Raw genomic sequence first — 18,860 nt, forward strand, 5'->3', positions numbered from 1 at the left:
AAACATTTTTAAAGGATACCACAACTGACATGTGGCATAATGAGATAGACATGGGTATGTACAGTGCCTAGCACACAAATAACTATGCTGTGTTCCTTTTTTTCTTTCTCTGCCTGAAAGAGGTAAATATCAGGTATGTAAGTGGCTGACTCAGTCCTGACTCAGACAGGAAGTGACTACAGTGTGACCCTCACTGATAAGAAATTCCCCCTTTTTTATATCTTTCTTGCTCTCAGAAGCCATTTTCTGCTAGCAAAGTGTTTTATAGTTGAAATTTCTTATCAGTGAAGGTCACACTGTAGTCACTTCCTGTCTGAGTCAGGACTGAGTCAGCCACTTACATACCTGATATTTACCTCTTTCAGGCAGAGAAAGAAAAAAAGGAACACAGCATAGTTATTTGTGTGCTAGGCACTGTACATACCCATGTCTATCTCATTATGCCACATGTCAGTTGTGGTATCCTTTAACAAATAAATAACTGCAAAGTGGGGTGTGCGTAATTATTCAGCCCCCTGAGTCAATACTTTGTAGAACCACCTTTTGCTGCAATTACAGCTGCCAGTCAGTCAGTTAGGGTATGTCTCTACCAGCTTTGCACATCTAGAGACTGAAATCCTTGCCCATTCTTCTTTGCAAAAAATCTCCAGCTCAGTCAGATTAGGTGGACAGCGTTTGTGAACAGCAGTTTTCAGATCTTGCCACAGATTCTCGATTGGATTTAGATCTGGACTTTGACTGGGCCATTCTAACACATGGATATGTTTTGTTTTAAACCATTGCATTATTGCCCTGGCTTTATGTTTATGTTGTCCTGCTGGAAGGTGAACCTCCGCCCCAGTCTCAAGTCTTTTGCAGACTCCAAGAGGTTTTCTTCCAAGATTGCCCTGTATTTGGCTCCATCCATCATCCCATCAACTCTCACCAGCTTCCCTGTCCCTGCAGAAGAGAAGCAACGCCAGAGCATGATGCTGCCACCACCATATTTGACAGTGGGGATGGTGTGTTCTGACCAGAGCACCTTCATCCATGTTTGCCGTGTCCTCCACATGGCTTGTGGCAAACTGCAAACGGGACTTCTTATGCTTTTCTGTTAACAATGGCTTCTTGCCACTCTTCCATAAAGGCCAACTTTGAGCAGTGCACGACTAATAGTTGTCATATGGACAGATTCCCCCACCTGAGCTGTAAATCTCTGCAGCTCGTCCAGAGTCACCATAAGCCTCTTGACTGCATTTCTGATCAGCGCTCTCCTTGCTTGACCTGTGAGTTTAGGTGGACGGCCTTGTCTTGGTAGGTTTACAGTTGTGCCATACTCCTTCCATTTCTGAATGATCGCTTGAACAGTGCTCCGTGGGATGTTCAAGGCTTTGGAAATCTTTTTGTAGCCTAAGGCCCGGATCACACTAGCGTTTTGTGTGAAACCGGGCCGTACGTCCGGGGGGCCGTACGAATCCCTCAGGATCCGGTCAGGTTGCAAACAAAAAAGTATCAGTTCGGCATCCGGAAAGTAACACTTCCGGATTGCCGATACTGTACTTTAAACAGGCGCAGCAGCAGAGACAGGCATGGGGAGAGTGGGGGCTCCTATCTGTCCATGCCTGGACCCCCCCATGTGGCAAAGGACGGGTGCCGTAAGCACCCGTTCCTATTGCCAGTGTGATGAGAAACTTCCGTTTCTCATCACTTCCTATGGTGCGGGGAAAATGGTCAGGTTCAAGGTCAGGTGCGGCGGCCGGAGCTGCGTTCCGGAAAAATGCTGCATGTTGGAAAAATCCTGACCGCAGCCCGGACCCGGATCCTGACAGACGGACGGGTGTGAATGGATACATTGATTAACGATGTATCCATTCACATCCGGGTCCGTTTGTACAGTATACGGTGCGTTCCGGTCCGGGGAAACTGGACCTGGAACGCTAGTGTGAACCGGGCCTAAGCTTGCTTTAAATTTCTCAATAACTTTATCGTTGACCTGTCTGGTGTGTTCCTTGGACTTCATGGTGTTGCTGCTCCCAATATTCTATTAGACAAAATCTGAGGCAGTCACAGAGCAGCTGTATTTGTACTGACATTAGATTACACACAGGTGCACTCTACAGTTGTGTCTAAAATTATTCAACCCCCAATGCTGTAAAGGGTCTTACGGAATTTGTGTACATTTGTAATTGTGTTCAGAATGAAATCTTATATAAGGACTTTTTAAATAACCAAATGCAACTAAAATGACATCAATTGTTTTTGTAATATAGTATAAAATGTTTTTTTTTTGTGATTTCTTCATTGACACAATTATTCAACCCCTTAAAGAGACACTGAAGCGAAAAAAAAATTATGATATAATGAATTGGTTGTGTAGTAAAGCTAAGAAATAAAGCATTAGGAGCAGATACATAAGTCTAATATTTGTTTCCAGTACAGGAAGAGTTAAGAAACTCCAGTTGTTATCTATGCAAAAGAGCCATTGAGCTCTGTGACTTTGAAAGTGATGGAGAGCTCTAACTTCAGATTAGGTTATCTCAGCTGTATTGTGTTTTTCTTTTGCAGAAAACAGTTCAGGACATGTCAAAAGTTCACTACCTGTTCTGCAAAAACTTTTAGAGTGCTGAGTAATGTGTAAACTGCAAGTATTAAGGTAGCCATACACTGGTCGATTTGCCATCAGATTCGACCAACTGACAGATCCCTATCTGATCAGAGAGGGATCGTATGGCTACCTTTACTGCGAACAGATTGTGAACCGATTTCAGCCTGAAACCGTTCACAATCTGTAGTGGTGGTGGTGGTGCTGCCGCCGCTCCCCCCGCCCGCATACATTACCTGCTCCGTCGGCGCGACTCCAGTCCCCAAGTCACCGCTGCTCCGTCTCCGCTCTGGTCTCCGGCCCCGGCATGCTTTACTTCTTCCTGCCCAGCAGGAAGTTTAAACAGTAGAGCGCCCTCTACTGTTTAAACTTCCTGCCGGGCCGGAGAAACTGAAGCATGCCGGAGACCAGCGCGGACACGGAGCAGCGGTGACCGGGCGTAGACGTGCCGGCGGAGCAGGTAATGTATGCGGCTCTATTGCGTCGGGTACTCGAACGCCGCTATCGACATGCTCCCTACCCGCGGGCGATCGACGCTAATTTTCCGCACGGAGCGATCGACAGGATCGGACGAAAAGGATCGAAATTCGGCGTGTAGCGCGAACGATTGCCAGCAGATTCGATCCCAGTGATCGAATCTGCTGTCGAAACGGGCCAGTGTATGGCCACCTTTAGAGAATGGTGTAATGTTATAAAAAAAAAAGCTGTATAACTGAAAATAAAAATATGAGAATTTTTTTTTGCTACCAATGTTACCCCTACTACACAACCAATTCATGATATCGTAATTTTTTTCGCTTCAGTGTCTCTTTAACCACTTCAGCCTACAGCTTCGAAAATCTTATGCATCCGAGCAATGTTCACCTCCCATTCATTCGCTAATAACTTTATCGCTACTTATCAAAATTAATTGATCTATATCTCGTTTTTTCCGCCACTAATTAGGCTTTCTTTAGGTAGTACATTTTGCTAAGAGCCACTTTACTGTAAAAACATTTTAACAGGAAGATTAAGATAGAAATGGAAAAAAATCATTATTTCTCAGTTTTTGGCCATTATAGTTTAAAATTAATACATGCTACAGTAATTAAAACCCATGCATTTTATGTGCCCATTTGTCCCGCTTATTACACCATTTAAATTACATCCCTATCACAATTTATGGCGCCGATATTTTATTTAGAAATAAAGGTGCATTTTTTCAATTTGCGTCCATCACTATTTACAAGCTTATAATATTATAAAATTTAATAAGATACTCTCTTGACATGTATATTTAAAAAGTTCAGACCCTTAAGTAACTATTTATGTATTTTTTTTTTTTTTAATTGTAATTTTTTTTATTTTTATTTTTAATACAAAAATGTATTTGGGTAATTTTAGTTTGGGAGGTAAATAGCCAATTTTAGATGTAATATAATGTATTTTTTTATTCAATACAGGTATATGGATGCAGTTTACTATTTGGCCACATTCAAAAAATTCCTAGATGCGAACGATGTCGCATCTAGGAACTAAAATGAAGTTTCCTGGGGGCAGAAATACCACGCTCTCTGATGAGAAAGCGTCGGTATTTCTGCCGGGGACTTAGATCGGTGAATGAAAATTATATTCCCATTCACTGATCGGGGGGGGGGGGGGGGGGGGGGGGAGGGGAGGGGGGGGGGGGGACCACACGGCTGCAGGACCACTGCCTATCTGGACGGATATATGTGTCCAGATATGGCGAAGTGGTTAAAGACTACAACTTTTAAGAACAGAGGTTCATTCAAGTGTTTTTGATCAGGTATTGAAAACACCTATGGATGTTACCGAGCAGCAATCAAGCATAAGAAGCACCAATAAGCAGATTTAAAATGACTGATACTCAGCGCCTTCTAGACATTTAGGCCCAGTGCACACCAAAACCGCTAGCAGATCCGCAATACGCTAGCGGTTTTGGGAGCTGATTTCAGAGCGATTCTAGGTATGTTTAGAGAGGTTTTCTAAACATACCTAGCGGTTTTGGGTGCGTTTTTGTGTAGCAGATTACACATATTGTTACAGTAAAAGCTGTTACTGAACAGCTACTGTAACAAAAATGCCTGGCAAACCGCTCTGAAGTAGCGTTTTTCAGAGCGGTTTGTGTTTTTCCTATACTTTACATTGAGGACGAAACGCTTCCGAAATCCGCAAACGCGCAGCAGGAGGTGCGTTTGCGGCTTGGCAAAAACCGCAAACCGCCGGTGTGCACCATCCCATTGCAATACATTAGACAAGCGTTTTTATAGGCGGATGCGGCCGGCGGATCGATCCAAAAACCGCTCGGTGTGCACTGGGCCTTACTGGTGTGTTTAAAACATGGTGAAGTCAAGAGAATGGTCCAGGAAGACAAGAAAAGAGGTGATTTCTCTTCAAAGGAAGGGCAATGGCTATAAGAAGATTGCAAAGATGTTAAACATACCAAGAAACACCATAGAAAGCATAATTCGCAAATTCAAGGCAGAGGGCACTGTTAAAAATGCTAACTGGTCGTGGCAGAAAGAAAATGCTGACTTCGACTGCTGTGCGCTACCTGAAACGCAAAGTGGAGACGGAAGGGGTCAATCATGCTTTGGGGCTGTTTTGCTTCTGCAGGTACAGAGAAGCTTCAGCGTGTGCAAGGTCAGGGCTGTGGAGTCGGTACAAAAATCCACCGACTCCGACTCCTCAGTTTAGGATTCCACCGACTCAGACTCCTCTAATTTGCATATTACAATCTTGTTGATTGAAAGTATGTAACTTGAAATTCGTCTCTTAACTGCCAACGCTTAGGAGTTTTAAAAGACAACTGAAGTAAGGAGGATATGTAGACTGCCATATTTATTCCCTTTAGTCATAGACTAAAACTAGTCCTTGGTAAGAGTACTTCAAAAAAGGTACAGATCGGAACAAAGAACATCTATCAGGCCCTAGGTAATGTAACTGTGGGTACATGTAAGAATGATGTGCAGGTACTCTGCAGGGGAATGAGGAGATTCTTCCTCTATTACAAATTCTTTATGCACAATCTGAACCAGGTTTATGGGTGATAGACAACACCTCTGGGTTCAATGTGCACAACATTCTCAGTGGATTCCCTGCAGCTCTGTGGGGAGTGCATATTATTATTATTATTATTTAGTATTTATATAGCGCCGACATATTACGCAGCGCTGTACAGTGTATATATATCTTGTCACTAACTGTCCCTCAAGGAGCTCACAATCTAATACCTACCATTGGCATATATCTATATTATGTTGTGTACATACTGTAGTCTAGGGCCAATTTTAGGGGGAGCCAATTAACTTATCCGTATGTTTTTGGAGTGTGGGAGGAAACCGGAGTGCCCGGAGGAAACCCACGCAGACACGGAGAGAACATACAAACTCTTTGCAGATAGTGCCCTGGCTGGGATTCGAACCAGGGACCCAGTGCTGCAAGGCGAGAGAGCTAACCACTACGCCACCGTGCTGCCCATATGTAGAGTATAATACTACTGTGTAACAAAGTAAATCTGAGACAGATGAAATTAAAGTTTTATACATACCGGGGGCTTCCTCCAGCCCCCTTCAGGCTAATCAGACCCTCGCTGTCCACCTCCGTCACCTGGATCTTCTGCTATGAGTCCAGGTACTTGAGCCAGTCTGGCGTAGTGCGCATGCACACACTCCGCCGCCGGGAGCGTACTACACCTGCGCAGCACTATTGACAGGTGCAGAATGCTCCTGGCTGTGGGAGCGGCACGCGGCCGGGCAAACCTGAAAAATGGGCAAAACTGAAAAATGATTTTTTTTCCCCCCCACATTTTTTCCTATTTTCCCATTAAAACACATTTAGAATAAAATAATTCTTGGCATAATGTCCCACCTAAAGAAAGCCTAATTGGTGGCGAAAAAACAAGATTATAGTTCACTTCATTGCGATAAGTAATGATAAAGTTATAGACGAATGAATAAGGGAGCGCTGAAAGGTGAAAATTGCTCTGGTGCTCAAGGGGTAAAACCACTCAGTTGTGAAATGGTTAAGTCCCACCAGCGGTTCTCAATCGGATTTAAGTCTGGTGACTGCGATGGCCACTCCAAAATGTTCCAGCCTTTAAACTGCAACCATGCTCTAGTGGACTTGGAGGTATGCTTGGGATCATTGTCCTGTTGAAAGGTCCAACGTCTCCCAAGCCTCAGGTTTGTGACGGACTGCATCACATTTTCATTCAATATCTCCTGGTACTGAAGAGCATTCATGGTACCTTGCACAGGGCTGTGGAGTCGGAGTCTGAGCAATTTTGGGTGCCTGGGTCGTCACTTTCCCGTTCGTTGATCTAAGCCCCAGCAATGATCAGCTGCTTCTATGAGAAGCAGCGATTATTGTGAGGGGGGAAAAAAAAAAAAAAAAAAAAGTTTCCCAGCCTCATAAGACTTCCTGCAAGCGTACTTCCTACGCTTGCAGGTTGCATAAACAAAAAGTTACTGTGGCCATCTTGTGGCCAAATAGTAAAACTACACCCTAAAGCATTTTTCATATACAAAAACACGAGTTTTACACTAAAAATTAACTCATTACCTCCCACACTGCCCAATTTTTTTTTTATTGTAATTAAAAAAAATAAATTACAATAATAAAAAAAAAAATACAGAAATAGTTACCTTAGGGATTGAACTTTTTAAATATTTGTGTCAAGAGGGTATAACACGGTTACTTTATAAAATATCGGCTTGTAATTAGGGATGGACGCAAAACGTAAAAAAAATGCACCTTTATTTCCAAATAAAATATTGGCGCCAAACATTGTGATAGGGACATAATTTAAACGGTTTTATAACCGGGACAAATGGGCAAATACATTTCATTGGTTTTAATTACAGTAGCATGCATTATTTAAAAACTATAATGGCTGAAAACTGAAAAATAATGATTTTTTCCCCACATTTTTTCCTATTTTCCCATTAAAACATATTTAGAATAAAACAATTCTTGGCATAATGTCCCACCTAAAGAAAGCCTAATTGGTGGCGAAAAAAACAAGATATAGTTCATTTCATTGTGATAAGTAATGATAAAGTTATAGACGAATGAATGGAAGGAGCGCTGAAAGGTGAAAATTGCTCTGGTGCTCAAGGGGTAAAAGCCCTCAGTGGAAAAGTGGTTAAAACCCATAAAATTTATTTGGCCATTTGTCCCGGTTATAAAACCGTTTAAATTATGTCCCTTTCACAATGTTTGGTGCCAATATTTTATTTGGAAATAAAGGTGCATGTTTTTCAGTTTTGCGTCCATCCCTAATTACAAGCCCATAGTTTATAAAGTAACAGTGTTATACCCTTCTTGACAAATATTTAAAAAATTCAGTCCCTAAGGTAACTATTTATGTATTTTTTTATTGTAATTTTTTTTTTTTATTACAAAAAAAACCAAAATGGGGAGTGTGGGAGGTAATGAGTTAATTTTTAGTGTAAAACTAAGGTATTTGTATATGAAAAATGCTTTAGGGTGTAGTTTTACTATTTGGCCACAAAATGGCCACAGTAACTTTTTGTTTATGCGACCTGCAAGCGTAGGAAGTACGCTTGCAGGAAGTCTTATGAGGCTGGGAAACTTTTTTTCACAATGATCGCTGCTTTTCATAGAAGCAGCCGATCATTGCGGGGGGGCTTAGATCAACGATCAGGAACAGTTTTCCCCGTTCATTTATCGTCGGGCGAGCGGGTGGCGGCGTGCACGAAAGCGGGAGCGTGCGCACGAGCGAGCGGGAGTGCGGGCAGCGGCGGGAGCTGCGGATATCTCCGTCCCTGGGGGCGAAAGGATGGAAAAAGGGATGGAGATATCTGCACCTTTGGGTGTAAAGTGGTTAAAGAAAGCAGTTGCAGCGCGCAAGCCTAACAATGTGACTGAACTGGAGGATTTTGCCCATGAAGAATGATACCCGTAGATCGCTGCAAGACACTTGTGTCAAGCTATGCTTCACGTTTAAAAGCTTTTATAACTGGAAAAGGATGTTGTACTAAGTACTAAGAAAAAGTCACTTGGGGGTTGAATAAAACTGATAATGATTTGAGCACAGAAAAGACATTTGTGGTTATTTCCTTATAAATGTTACGTTATATTTGTCTGACTTACAAGTGCCTCTTTGATTTAATTGTAAATAAGATGACTGAAATGATCAAAATCAATGTCAAACTGGCCAAAACACTCAATTTCAGTGGGGGTTGAATAATTTTGAATACAACTGTATTTAGTCATTAGCACTCATCAGGCAATGTCTATGGGCAACTGACTGCACTCAGACCAAAGGGGGCTGAATAATTACGCACTCCCCACTTTGCAGTAATAAATGTTTGGAATCGTGTATGATTTTCGTTCTGCTTCTCACGTGTACCAGAGCTGTGGAGTCGGTACAAAAGTCCACACTCCAACTCCTCAGTTTAGGATTCCACCGACTCCCGACTCCTCTAATTTGCATATTAAAATCTTGTTGATTGAAACATAGTAAGGAGAGTGCATATGTAGAGTATAGTACTACTGTGTAACAAAGTACACCTGAGACAGATTAAATTAAAGTTTTATACATACCTGGGGCTACCTCCAGCCCCCTTCAGGCTAATCAGTCCCTCACTGTCCTCCTCCGCCACCTGGATCTTCTGCTATGAGTCCAGGTTCTTGAGCCAGTCTGGCGTAGTGCGCATACACACACTCCGCCGCCAAATGCACACACCCCGCCGCCGAATGCAGAATGCTCGTGGCTGTAGGAGCAACATGTGGCCGGACTGCACTGAATTATCGGTACTCATAGCAGAAGATCCAGGTGTTGGAGGAGGACAGCGAGGGGCTGATTAGCCTGAAGGGGGCTGGAGAAAGCCCCAGGTACGTATAACACTTTTCTTTTCATTTAGGTAACCTTTAATTCGTAGTCACTAAACCAAATTTTAGCAACATATCAAATTGTTTGACTTCATAAGCAAAGAGAGTGAATACATCCGCATAAACCAACATCAGCGCAGAATTATTTCCATCTCATTGACCATCTCTATTAGTGACACAGCTACACATCAGGCTTTATTCTTACAGCATAGATGTTATTTAGTATATCCGATTCAGCGCCAAAGTGTCGAAAACCGCATGCATCCGAGCAACATTCACCTTCCATTCATTCGCCATTAACTTTATTGCTACGTATCACAATCAATTGATCAATATCTTGTTTTTTCCGCCACTAATTAGGCTTTCTGTGAGTATTACAGTTTGCTAAGAATTATTTTTTTCTAAATCCATTTTAACAGGAAGATTAAGAAAGAAATGAAAAAAATTCATTATTTCTCAGTTTTTGGCCATTATAGTTTGAAATTAATATACGCAACCGTAATTAAAACTCATGTATTTTATTTGCCCATCTGTACCGGTTATTACACCGTTTAAATGATGTCCCTATCACAATTTATGGCGCCGATATTTTATTTAAAAGTAAAGGTGCATTTTTTCAATTTGCGTCCATCACTATTTATAAGCTTATAATTTAAAATAATATAATAACATACTCTCTTGACATGCATATTTAAAAAGTTCAGACCCTTGGGTTTAACTATTTATGTTGTTTTTGTTTTTTATTGCATTTTTTTTAATAAAAAATGTATTTGGGTAATTTTTGGTGTGGGAGGGAAACAGCTAATTTTACATGTAAAATAACAGTTGTTTAATAAAAAAAAAAATGTATGTGGGTGCAGTTTACTATTTGGCCACAAGATGGCCACAGTCAAAAAAGTCCTGGATGCGAACGATCTCGCATCAAGGAACTAAAAAGAAGAAAGTGATGTTTCCTGGGGGCAGAAATACAGCGCTCTCTGAATAGAAAGCGTCGATATTTCTCCGGGGGACGTAGATCGGTGAATGGGAATTATATTCCCATTCACTGCTCGGGGGGCTAGCGGCGGATCGCACGCACCACGCTGCAGCAGCCGCAGAGCCTATCTGGACGAGTAAGTTCGTTCAGATAGGCCAAACTGGATATATAAGAGATTCCTGTGTACACATCATATATACTGTACAGTCACAATCAGATATGTATATTTAACTTTAAAAATACGGGGACTGCTTTATTGAAGCAGCACAAGCATCTAATTTTGATTGGTTTATTTCATTTTGTGGACTAAGCACAGCTATTACTGTATATATAAATTATTTATGACGACTTATCTGAGAAATAGAACATTTTATCATATTTTCTATTTTAATTACAGTTTAAATTCATTTGGAGTCGGAGTATTTTTTTCCGACTCCAGGCACCCAAAATTGCTCCGACTCCACAGCCCTGACGTGTACACCACTTTGTACTGGTCTTTCACGTAGAATTCCAATAAAACTGATTCATGTTTGTGGCAGTAATGTGAAAATATGTGGAAAACTTCAAGGGGGCCGAATACTTTTGCAAACCACTGTAACTGCTTGATTTATGTTTGTTACAGCTTTCTGTGCTGCCATTGAGATCAGAGCATGATTGAGCTTCCCTGGAGGAGCACATAGAACACTGCCAGTTTGCTTGTTACTACAAGTTAATATTCCCATTGAACATCTCTACATCCTGCTACCTCCATTATTGCTTTACTTACCGGTCCCAGGGTCCAACGCTGGCCTCTCAAGATGCCGCCCCGGGAGACTTCCAGGCTCGGCGTGGACGCTGTCCTCTAGCTGCAGCACCCCGTACTTGCTCTAAGTAGCGCATGCCTCTACAACTCATTTGTAGCCGCGGTGGTGGGCGGGACTACGGCACTGGCGCGAAGGCCAGGGTATTTAACCACTTAAGCTCTCAGTCGTTTTCACTTTATGCATCCGAGCAATGTTCACCTCCCATTCATTCGCCTATAACTTTATCACTACTTATCACAATTAACTGATCTATATCTTGTTTTTCCGCCTCCCATTCATTCGCCTATAACTTTATCACTACTTATCACAATTAACTGATCTATATCTTGTTTTTTCCGCCACCAATTGGGCTTTCTTTGGGGGGTACATTTCGCTAAGAGCTACCTTACTGTAAATGCATTTTGACAGTAAGAATAAGAAAAAAACGGAAAAAAATCATTATTTCTCAGTTTTCGGCCATTATAGTTTTAAAATAATACATGCCTCCATAATTAAAACCCACGTATTGTAATTGCCCATTTGCACGGTTATTTCACCGTTTAACCACTTCAGCCTAACTGGACGAAAATTTTCGTCCAGTTAGGCTGCGCGCACTCCCGTGGGTCGCGCGCGCTCCAGCGGGCCCCCCCATGCGCGCCCTCGCTGCTGGCCGTTAGCCCACCGATCAGTGAAAGGGATTATAAATCCATTTCGCTGATCGAAACCCCCTGGAAAAAAGCCGACAGTCTCTTCAGACGCTGCGGCTTTTCTGAGCTCTGGTCTCCTTTCTTCTGCCTGGGAGCGAGATCGATCGCTCCCAGGACTTTTTGACTTTGGCCATCTTGTGGCCAAATAGCAAATTACACCAAAAACACACTTTGTGTTAAATAAATACATTTTAATACATTAAAAAAAACCCTGTTTACCTCCTACACCAAAAAAAATACCCACATACAAGTTTAAAAAAAAAAAAATTACAATAATAACAAAAAAAAAAAAATAGTTACCTTAGAGTCTGAACTTTTTAAATATGCATGTCAAAGGAGTATATCAATATGATTTATTAAATTATGGGCTTCTAAATAGTGATGGACGCAAATTGAAAAAATGCACCTTTATTTCCAAATTGAATATCGGCGCCATACATTGTGATAGGGACATAATTTAAATGGTGTAATAAGCGGGACAAATTGGTAAATAAAGTACATAGGTTTTAATTATGGTAGCATGTATTAATTTAAAACTATAATGGCCAAAAGCTGAGGAATAAATGATTTTTTTCCATTTCTTTCTTAATATTCCTGTTAAAATGGATTTACAATAAATACATTCTCAGCAAAATGTATCACCCACAGAAAGCCTAATTGGTGGCGAAAAAAAACAAGATATAGATCCATTCATTGTGCCGAGTAGTGATAAAGTTATTAGCAAATGAATGGGAGGTGAAAGTTGCTAAGATGCAAAAAAATTTCAACCCTGTGGGCTTAAGTGGTTAAATTATGTCCCTATCACAATGTATGACGACAATATTTTATTTGGAAATAAAAGAGCATTTTTCCCGATTTGCATCCATCACTATTTACAAGCTCATAAAAATATATATATATATATATATATATATATATATATATATATATATATATATATATATATAGAAATATGTCATCTTTACATAGATATTTAAATAGTTTAGACCCTTAGGTAAATATTTGTTTTTTTTATTGTAATGTTTTCGGGTTTTTTTTATTAAACATTTTATGTGAGTAATTTTGGGAGGGTGGGAAGTAAATATAGTGTTTTATTTAGGGAAAAATGTGTGTAGTGTAATTTTTTTTTTACTTTTAGGTGTAGTTTTACTCTTTGGCCACAAGATGGCAACCTTGAGTTTGTTTACATGCGTCACTCTAAGCATACAATGTACGCTTAGAGGAGGGACATAGACTCAGAAAAAGTGAAGCTTTCGAGAGAAGCTGTCGCTTTTCTGCGGAGGAGGGGAATCAGTGATCGGGCACCATAGCCCAATTCATTGATTCCTGGGCTACCGAATCCGCGGCCGGGAGTGCGCGTGCACGATCGGCCGCAGGAGCTCGCATGTCCTCCTTGACGTTTTTATACGTCAAGGAGGACAAAGTGGTTAAACACTGGCCAATCGCTGCTCATGCTGTTTTCCGTGTTGCACGCCATTGTGACTCTTGTCACGCCATTCAGCCCTGTCAGTTCAGTCCAATCAGACTTGTCTGTTTATTTCTGTCACTCGTCAATCCCGCCATCATCCAATCCTGTCACCTGTCAGTCAACCCTTCTGTCAGTTCTCTTACCTGTCGGGTCAATCATCAGTCAGTGCTGTCACATCTGTTTGGTCTGTTCCTCTATCCACCTTCCCTCGAACCCATTGCAAGGTTCACCCTCCTGTTCTCCTCATCACTGGTGGGGTAGCCCTAGGGGTCGTGACCTGATGGGCATCAGGAAGCAAAGTAGTCCCTCACAGGTGACAGCCCATCACCCCTTGCGTGGTGCGCTGGTGAAAACACATACTCGCTTACACCCCACGCCCTGGGAATTCCCCCACCAATTACTGGAGCTACGATCACCCTGACAATGGTATTTACAAATGGCAAAGTTGAGCGTTTAAACTTTACTGGCAAAATAAGACTCACTAAGGCCCCTTTTACACTTAAATCAGTTGCTCTCAGTTAGAACTGAAAGAAAACTGGTTTTCAAAGTAATGCCAATGTTTTCCTATGGCACAGTTCACACTATACGCCTTTTTTAACTGAAATCTTTTTCACAATGCACTATGGAAAAAACACATACCAATGTGTACTAACGCATACCAACTCATTAAGTGTGAAAGGGCTCTTAGGGACCATTTTTACTGGGTGTATTTGCGTTTTTAAAAGTGCATTCTGGAGCTATTTTGATTCGCCTGAATAAAAATTCCAGTAAAATCACTGTAACTTTTGAAAAAGTGCGTCAAACTCAAGTGCAGTGAGTTTGTCATGATTTTTTATTTTCATTGGAATGAAAGAAATCAGACATTATAGGTGGGCCCCAAAGAGATCCTATATTTCCTTCCCTGTGGGTTCTCACCTGGTTTCCTCCCTCTTCACTGTAGCAGTGGCTGCTGGTGGGCTCGGAGTCTTAGGAGGTGAAGAAATAGGAACTGAAGACACAGGAGTCGGAACAGTAGACACAGTAGCCCTTCCAAGTCCCCTACCAGGCATAGATGGAGGCAACTTCTGGGGGATCAGTGGGCCAAGTGGCATTCTGCAAAGAGAAACATGTTAAATAGGATTTTTTGAGGTCGCCACAAAATTATTTTTCTCACAGGGATCCCTGCGGGAAACACCAATTCTGTAGATAAAATTCCTGCACATAGAAAGTAAAAGAAAAATAAGAGTTTCACTTACCTGGGGCATCTGCTAGCCCCCTGAAGCCGACCTGCGCCCGCGACGTGACATACCGCTCTTCCCTTTCCCCGCCGCGGCTGTAATGTCCCCACGCCGTCCTCAAACGATCCTCCGTTCCCCGCCGGTCTAATTTCAATCGTAATAAGACTGCGGCCGCACGCAAGCTCACTCCCGTGCGCGCTATCAGGAACTTACTTAGACGAATATCAGACAGGGACCGGTGGTGGGGAACTAAGGAGCAGGACGACGTGGGACATGACAGCTGCAGGGGGCCAGTAGAAGCCCCAGGTAAGTGTCCATTATTTGTGTGTGTGTGTGTGTGTGTGTGTGTGTGTGTGTGTGTATATATATATATATATAGATAGATAAATAGATAAATATATATATATATATATATATATATAGATAGATAGATAGATAGATATTTCATACCTTCTCGTCAGAGTGGCGCTATTGGGACTTTTTATTCGGGGACCTGTCAGGGCTTTGATCAGTGAATGTTGCAGGTAAAGGCGGCAGAGCAGAAGAGGTGGTGAAGTGGACGACAATTAACATATCCATATTTTTTGGGAATGTGGGAGGAAACAGGAGTAGCCGGAGGAAACCCAGACATACAAAGGGATAACACAATGTGTCCAGGCTATAGGGGGAGAGGGCTATCCACTACGCCACCTTGCTGCATGTTAGAGACGGTAGTTTTAATAGAACAGGAAGTTGTCAGTAAAACTAAGCACCGTACTCACCCTGCTCTCCCTGATGGTATGCTTGCATCGCCATCACCTTTATGAAGGGTCTCTGGGGGTCTGTATGTAGGACGAACAGAAGCTTTGGAGACTTGAGGAGGCAAGCCTTCCCCTGAGGCTGCAGGACTGAGGAACCCCCTGCCTGGAGGAAAAGTTAATGCAATTGTCAGTGCCGAATATTAACTCAATAACAATGTTGTACGGTTTCATCTTCTGCAGCTTAACGCATGCATACAACATTCTATTTTGGGTGCAGAATCATTGCCTAAAATCCCAGGCTAACTTGGCTGACATCCTTGCACTAAGAAGTAAAGGTTCCACAGAGTTGTAATTTCATAAATAAAACTTTTACAAGATAAATAGATTTTTGTATAGTTTACCCTTTTCATAATCAATTATAATTCCTACAACTGGGATCCAGGATTTAAATCCACTTGACTATAATAAACTCTGAGATAGCTAGGTGAACTTATTAACAGTTGAAGTGTACCAGAGACAATATAAACTAAAAGTTTTATACATACCTGGGGCTTCCTCACGCCCTATGCACACGGATCACTCCCGTGCCGCTGTCCTCAATCTTCTGTATCGCCGGTACCGGGTCCCGTAACTGCTGTTAGTCTGCGCAAGAGAAGTGCGCCCTCTATGTATCTCTCCGGCGGTCTCTGGTACACTTTAAAAGTGGACCCAAATTAAAACTGATCATGCCTTGCACAGTTATTCACCTTAAATTTTAAAATGAAACATGCATGAAGGCATGATTAAGCCAATAAACTTTTTCTTTGTTTAGAGTGTGCCTGTATGAAAAAAAGAGCCCCAGGGTGGTACTTACCTCCAGGGTTATGGAGTTGGTACGAAAATCATCCAACCCCTCAGTTTGTGAAACCACTGACTCAAAACTGCTCCAATGTCACAGCCCTGCTGACCTCTGGAGGGGCAAGCCTCTGGAACCTAAAGAGGCTTCCCACTTACTTCTCAGCAGTGGGGATCCAGCACTGGGACCCCCCAGACCTCCCTGTCAGTGTGCGCACAGTCTCCGCCCAGGATCCTGCTCAAATAGCCGAGCCCAATCGGGTCCACTCTGCTGCCCAGGTGCAAGCAGTCTGTGCCTGCGCAGTAAAGACGACCCAAACGGGATCGGAGACCGAGCAGAGGGCCGCCACTGCACATTTGCATAGCATCTCCTTTATATATTGTGTGAGACTGCTCGGGGGAGCCAGCACTCGATCCGGCTGTCGGAGGAGGACGTCTCATTAGGATCCTGAGGCTTGCTTCTCCTGAGGAAAGTACTCCCCAGGGTTACAGGTTTTCCTTCAAAAAAAAAAATTATACATATATACAGAAAATTTCATCCAAGTGTCAGTACAGTAACAGCAGAAGAATGTTTTTTTACAGATTTCTTAAAGGGAATCTAAAGTGAAAATAAACTTATGAAATAATGAGTTGTATGTGTAATACAGCTAAGAAACAGAACAATCTGGCAAGAAACGCACACACATACAATAATATATATATATATATATATATCATACATACATATACACACACACAGGTCCTTCTAAAAAAATTGGTATATTGTGATAAAGTTCATTATTTTCTGTAATGTACTGATAAACATTAGACTTTCATATATTTTAGATTCATTACACACAACTGAAGTAGTTCAAGCCTTTTATTGTTTTAATATTGATGATTTTGGCATACAGCTGATGAAAACCCAAAATTCCTATCTCAAAAAATTAGCATATTTCAGCCGACCAATAAAAGAAAAGTGTTTATAAAATAAAAAAAAGTCAACCTTCAAATAATTATGTTCAGTTATGCACTCAATACTTGGTCGGGAATCCTTTTGCAGAAATGACTGCTTCAATGCGGCGTGGCATGGAGGCAATCAGCCTGTGGCACTGCTCAGGTGTTATGGAGGCGCAGGATGCTTCGATAGCGGCCTTAAGCTCATCCAGAGTGTTGGGTCTTGCGTCTCTCAACTTTCTCTTCACAATCTGCCACAGATTCTCTATGGGGTTCAGGTCAGGAGAGTTGGCAGGCCAATTGAGCACAGTAATACCATGGTCAGTAAACCATTTACCAGTGGTTTTGGCACTGTGAGCAGGTGCCAGGTCGTGCTGAAAAATGAAATCTTCATCTCCATAAAGCTTTTCAGCAGATGGAAGCATGAAGTGCTCCAAAATCTCCTGATAGCTAGCTGCATTGACCCTGCCCTTGATAAAACACAGTGGACCAACACCAGCGGCTGACATGGCACCCCAGACCATCACTGACTGTGGGTACTTGACACTGGACTACAGGCTTTTTGGCATTTCCCTCCCCAGTCTTCGTCCAGACTCTGGCACCTTGATTTCCGAATGACATGCAAAAGTTGCTTTCATCCAAAAAAAAGTACTGGACCAGTCCAGTGCTGCTTCTCTGTAGCCCATTTCCTGCACACGGTGGATCTGGATGTTTCTACTCTAGACTCAGTCCACTGCTTCCGCAGGTCACCCAAGGTCTTGAATCGGTCCTTCTCCACAATCTTCCTCAGGGTCCGGTCACCTCTTCTCGTTGTGCAGAGTTTTCTGCCACACTTTTTTCTTCCCACAGACTTCCCACTGAGGTGCCTTGATACAGCACTCTGGGAACAGCCTATTCGTTCAGAAATGTCTTTCTGTGTCTTACCCTCTTGCTTGAGGGTGTCAATGATGGCCTTCTGGACAGCAGTCAGGTCGGCAGTCTTACCCATGATTGCGGTTTTGAGTAATGAACCAGGCTGGGAGTTTTTAAAAGCCTCAGGAATCTTTTGCAGGTGTTTAGAGTTAATTAGTTGATTCAGATGATTAGGTTAATAGCTCGTTTAGAGAACCTTTTCATGATATGCTAATTTTTTGCGATAGGAATTTGGGGTTTTCATGAGCTGTATGCCAAAATCATCAATATTAAAACAATAAAAGGCTTGAACTACTTCAGTTGTGTGTAATGAATCTAAAATATATAAAAGTCTAATGTATATCAGTAGTACAGTACAGAAGACAATGAACTTTATCACAATATGCTAATTTTTTTAGAAGGACACATTATATATATATATATACACATACATACATACATACACACACACATATATATACACATACATACACACACACAGGAAAGCGAAAGTTTGGGCAACGTTGTTAATCGTCATGATTTTCCTGTATACATTTTTGGTTGTTACGATAAAAAATGTCAGTTAAATATATCATATAGGAGAGAGACACAGTGATATTTGAGAAGTGAAATTAAGTTTATTGGATTTACAGAAAGTGTGAAATAATTGTGTAAACAAAATTAAGTAGGTGCATACATTTTGGGCACCACAAAAAAAGAAATAAAATCAATATTTAGTAGATCCTCCTTTTGCAGAAATTAAAGCCTCTAAACGCTTCATGTAGGTTCCAATGAGAGTCTGGATTCTGGTTGAAGGCATTTTGGACCATTCCTCTTTACAAAACATCTCTAGTTCATTCAGGTTTGATG

The 18,860-nt window shown here is 41.8% G+C and overlaps 1 protein-coding gene across 1 annotated transcript in view; it reads right to left on the reverse strand.

The window, feature by feature from the left end:
* Positions 1 to 18,860, reverse strand: part of PIWIL2 (piwi like RNA-mediated gene silencing 2) — a 217,451-nt gene that overhangs the window by 147,535 nt on the left and 51,056 nt on the right. Inside the window, exons 4-5 of the mRNA XM_068274691.1 lie at positions 15,351 to 15,492; positions 14,288 to 14,464 (exon numbers count right to left, since the gene is read on the reverse strand). Of these exons, the coding sequence (XP_068130792.1) occupies positions 14,288 to 14,464; positions 15,351 to 15,492 (319 nt within the window). The remainder of the gene's footprint in view (positions 1 to 14,287; positions 14,465 to 15,350; positions 15,493 to 18,860) is intronic.

Source organism: Hyperolius riggenbachi, chromosome 3 (assembly GCF_040937935.1).
Source record: "Hyperolius riggenbachi isolate aHypRig1 chromosome 3, aHypRig1.pri, whole genome shotgun sequence".
Lineage (NCBI taxonomy): Eukaryota > Metazoa > Chordata > Amphibia > Anura > Hyperoliidae > Hyperolius > Hyperolius riggenbachi.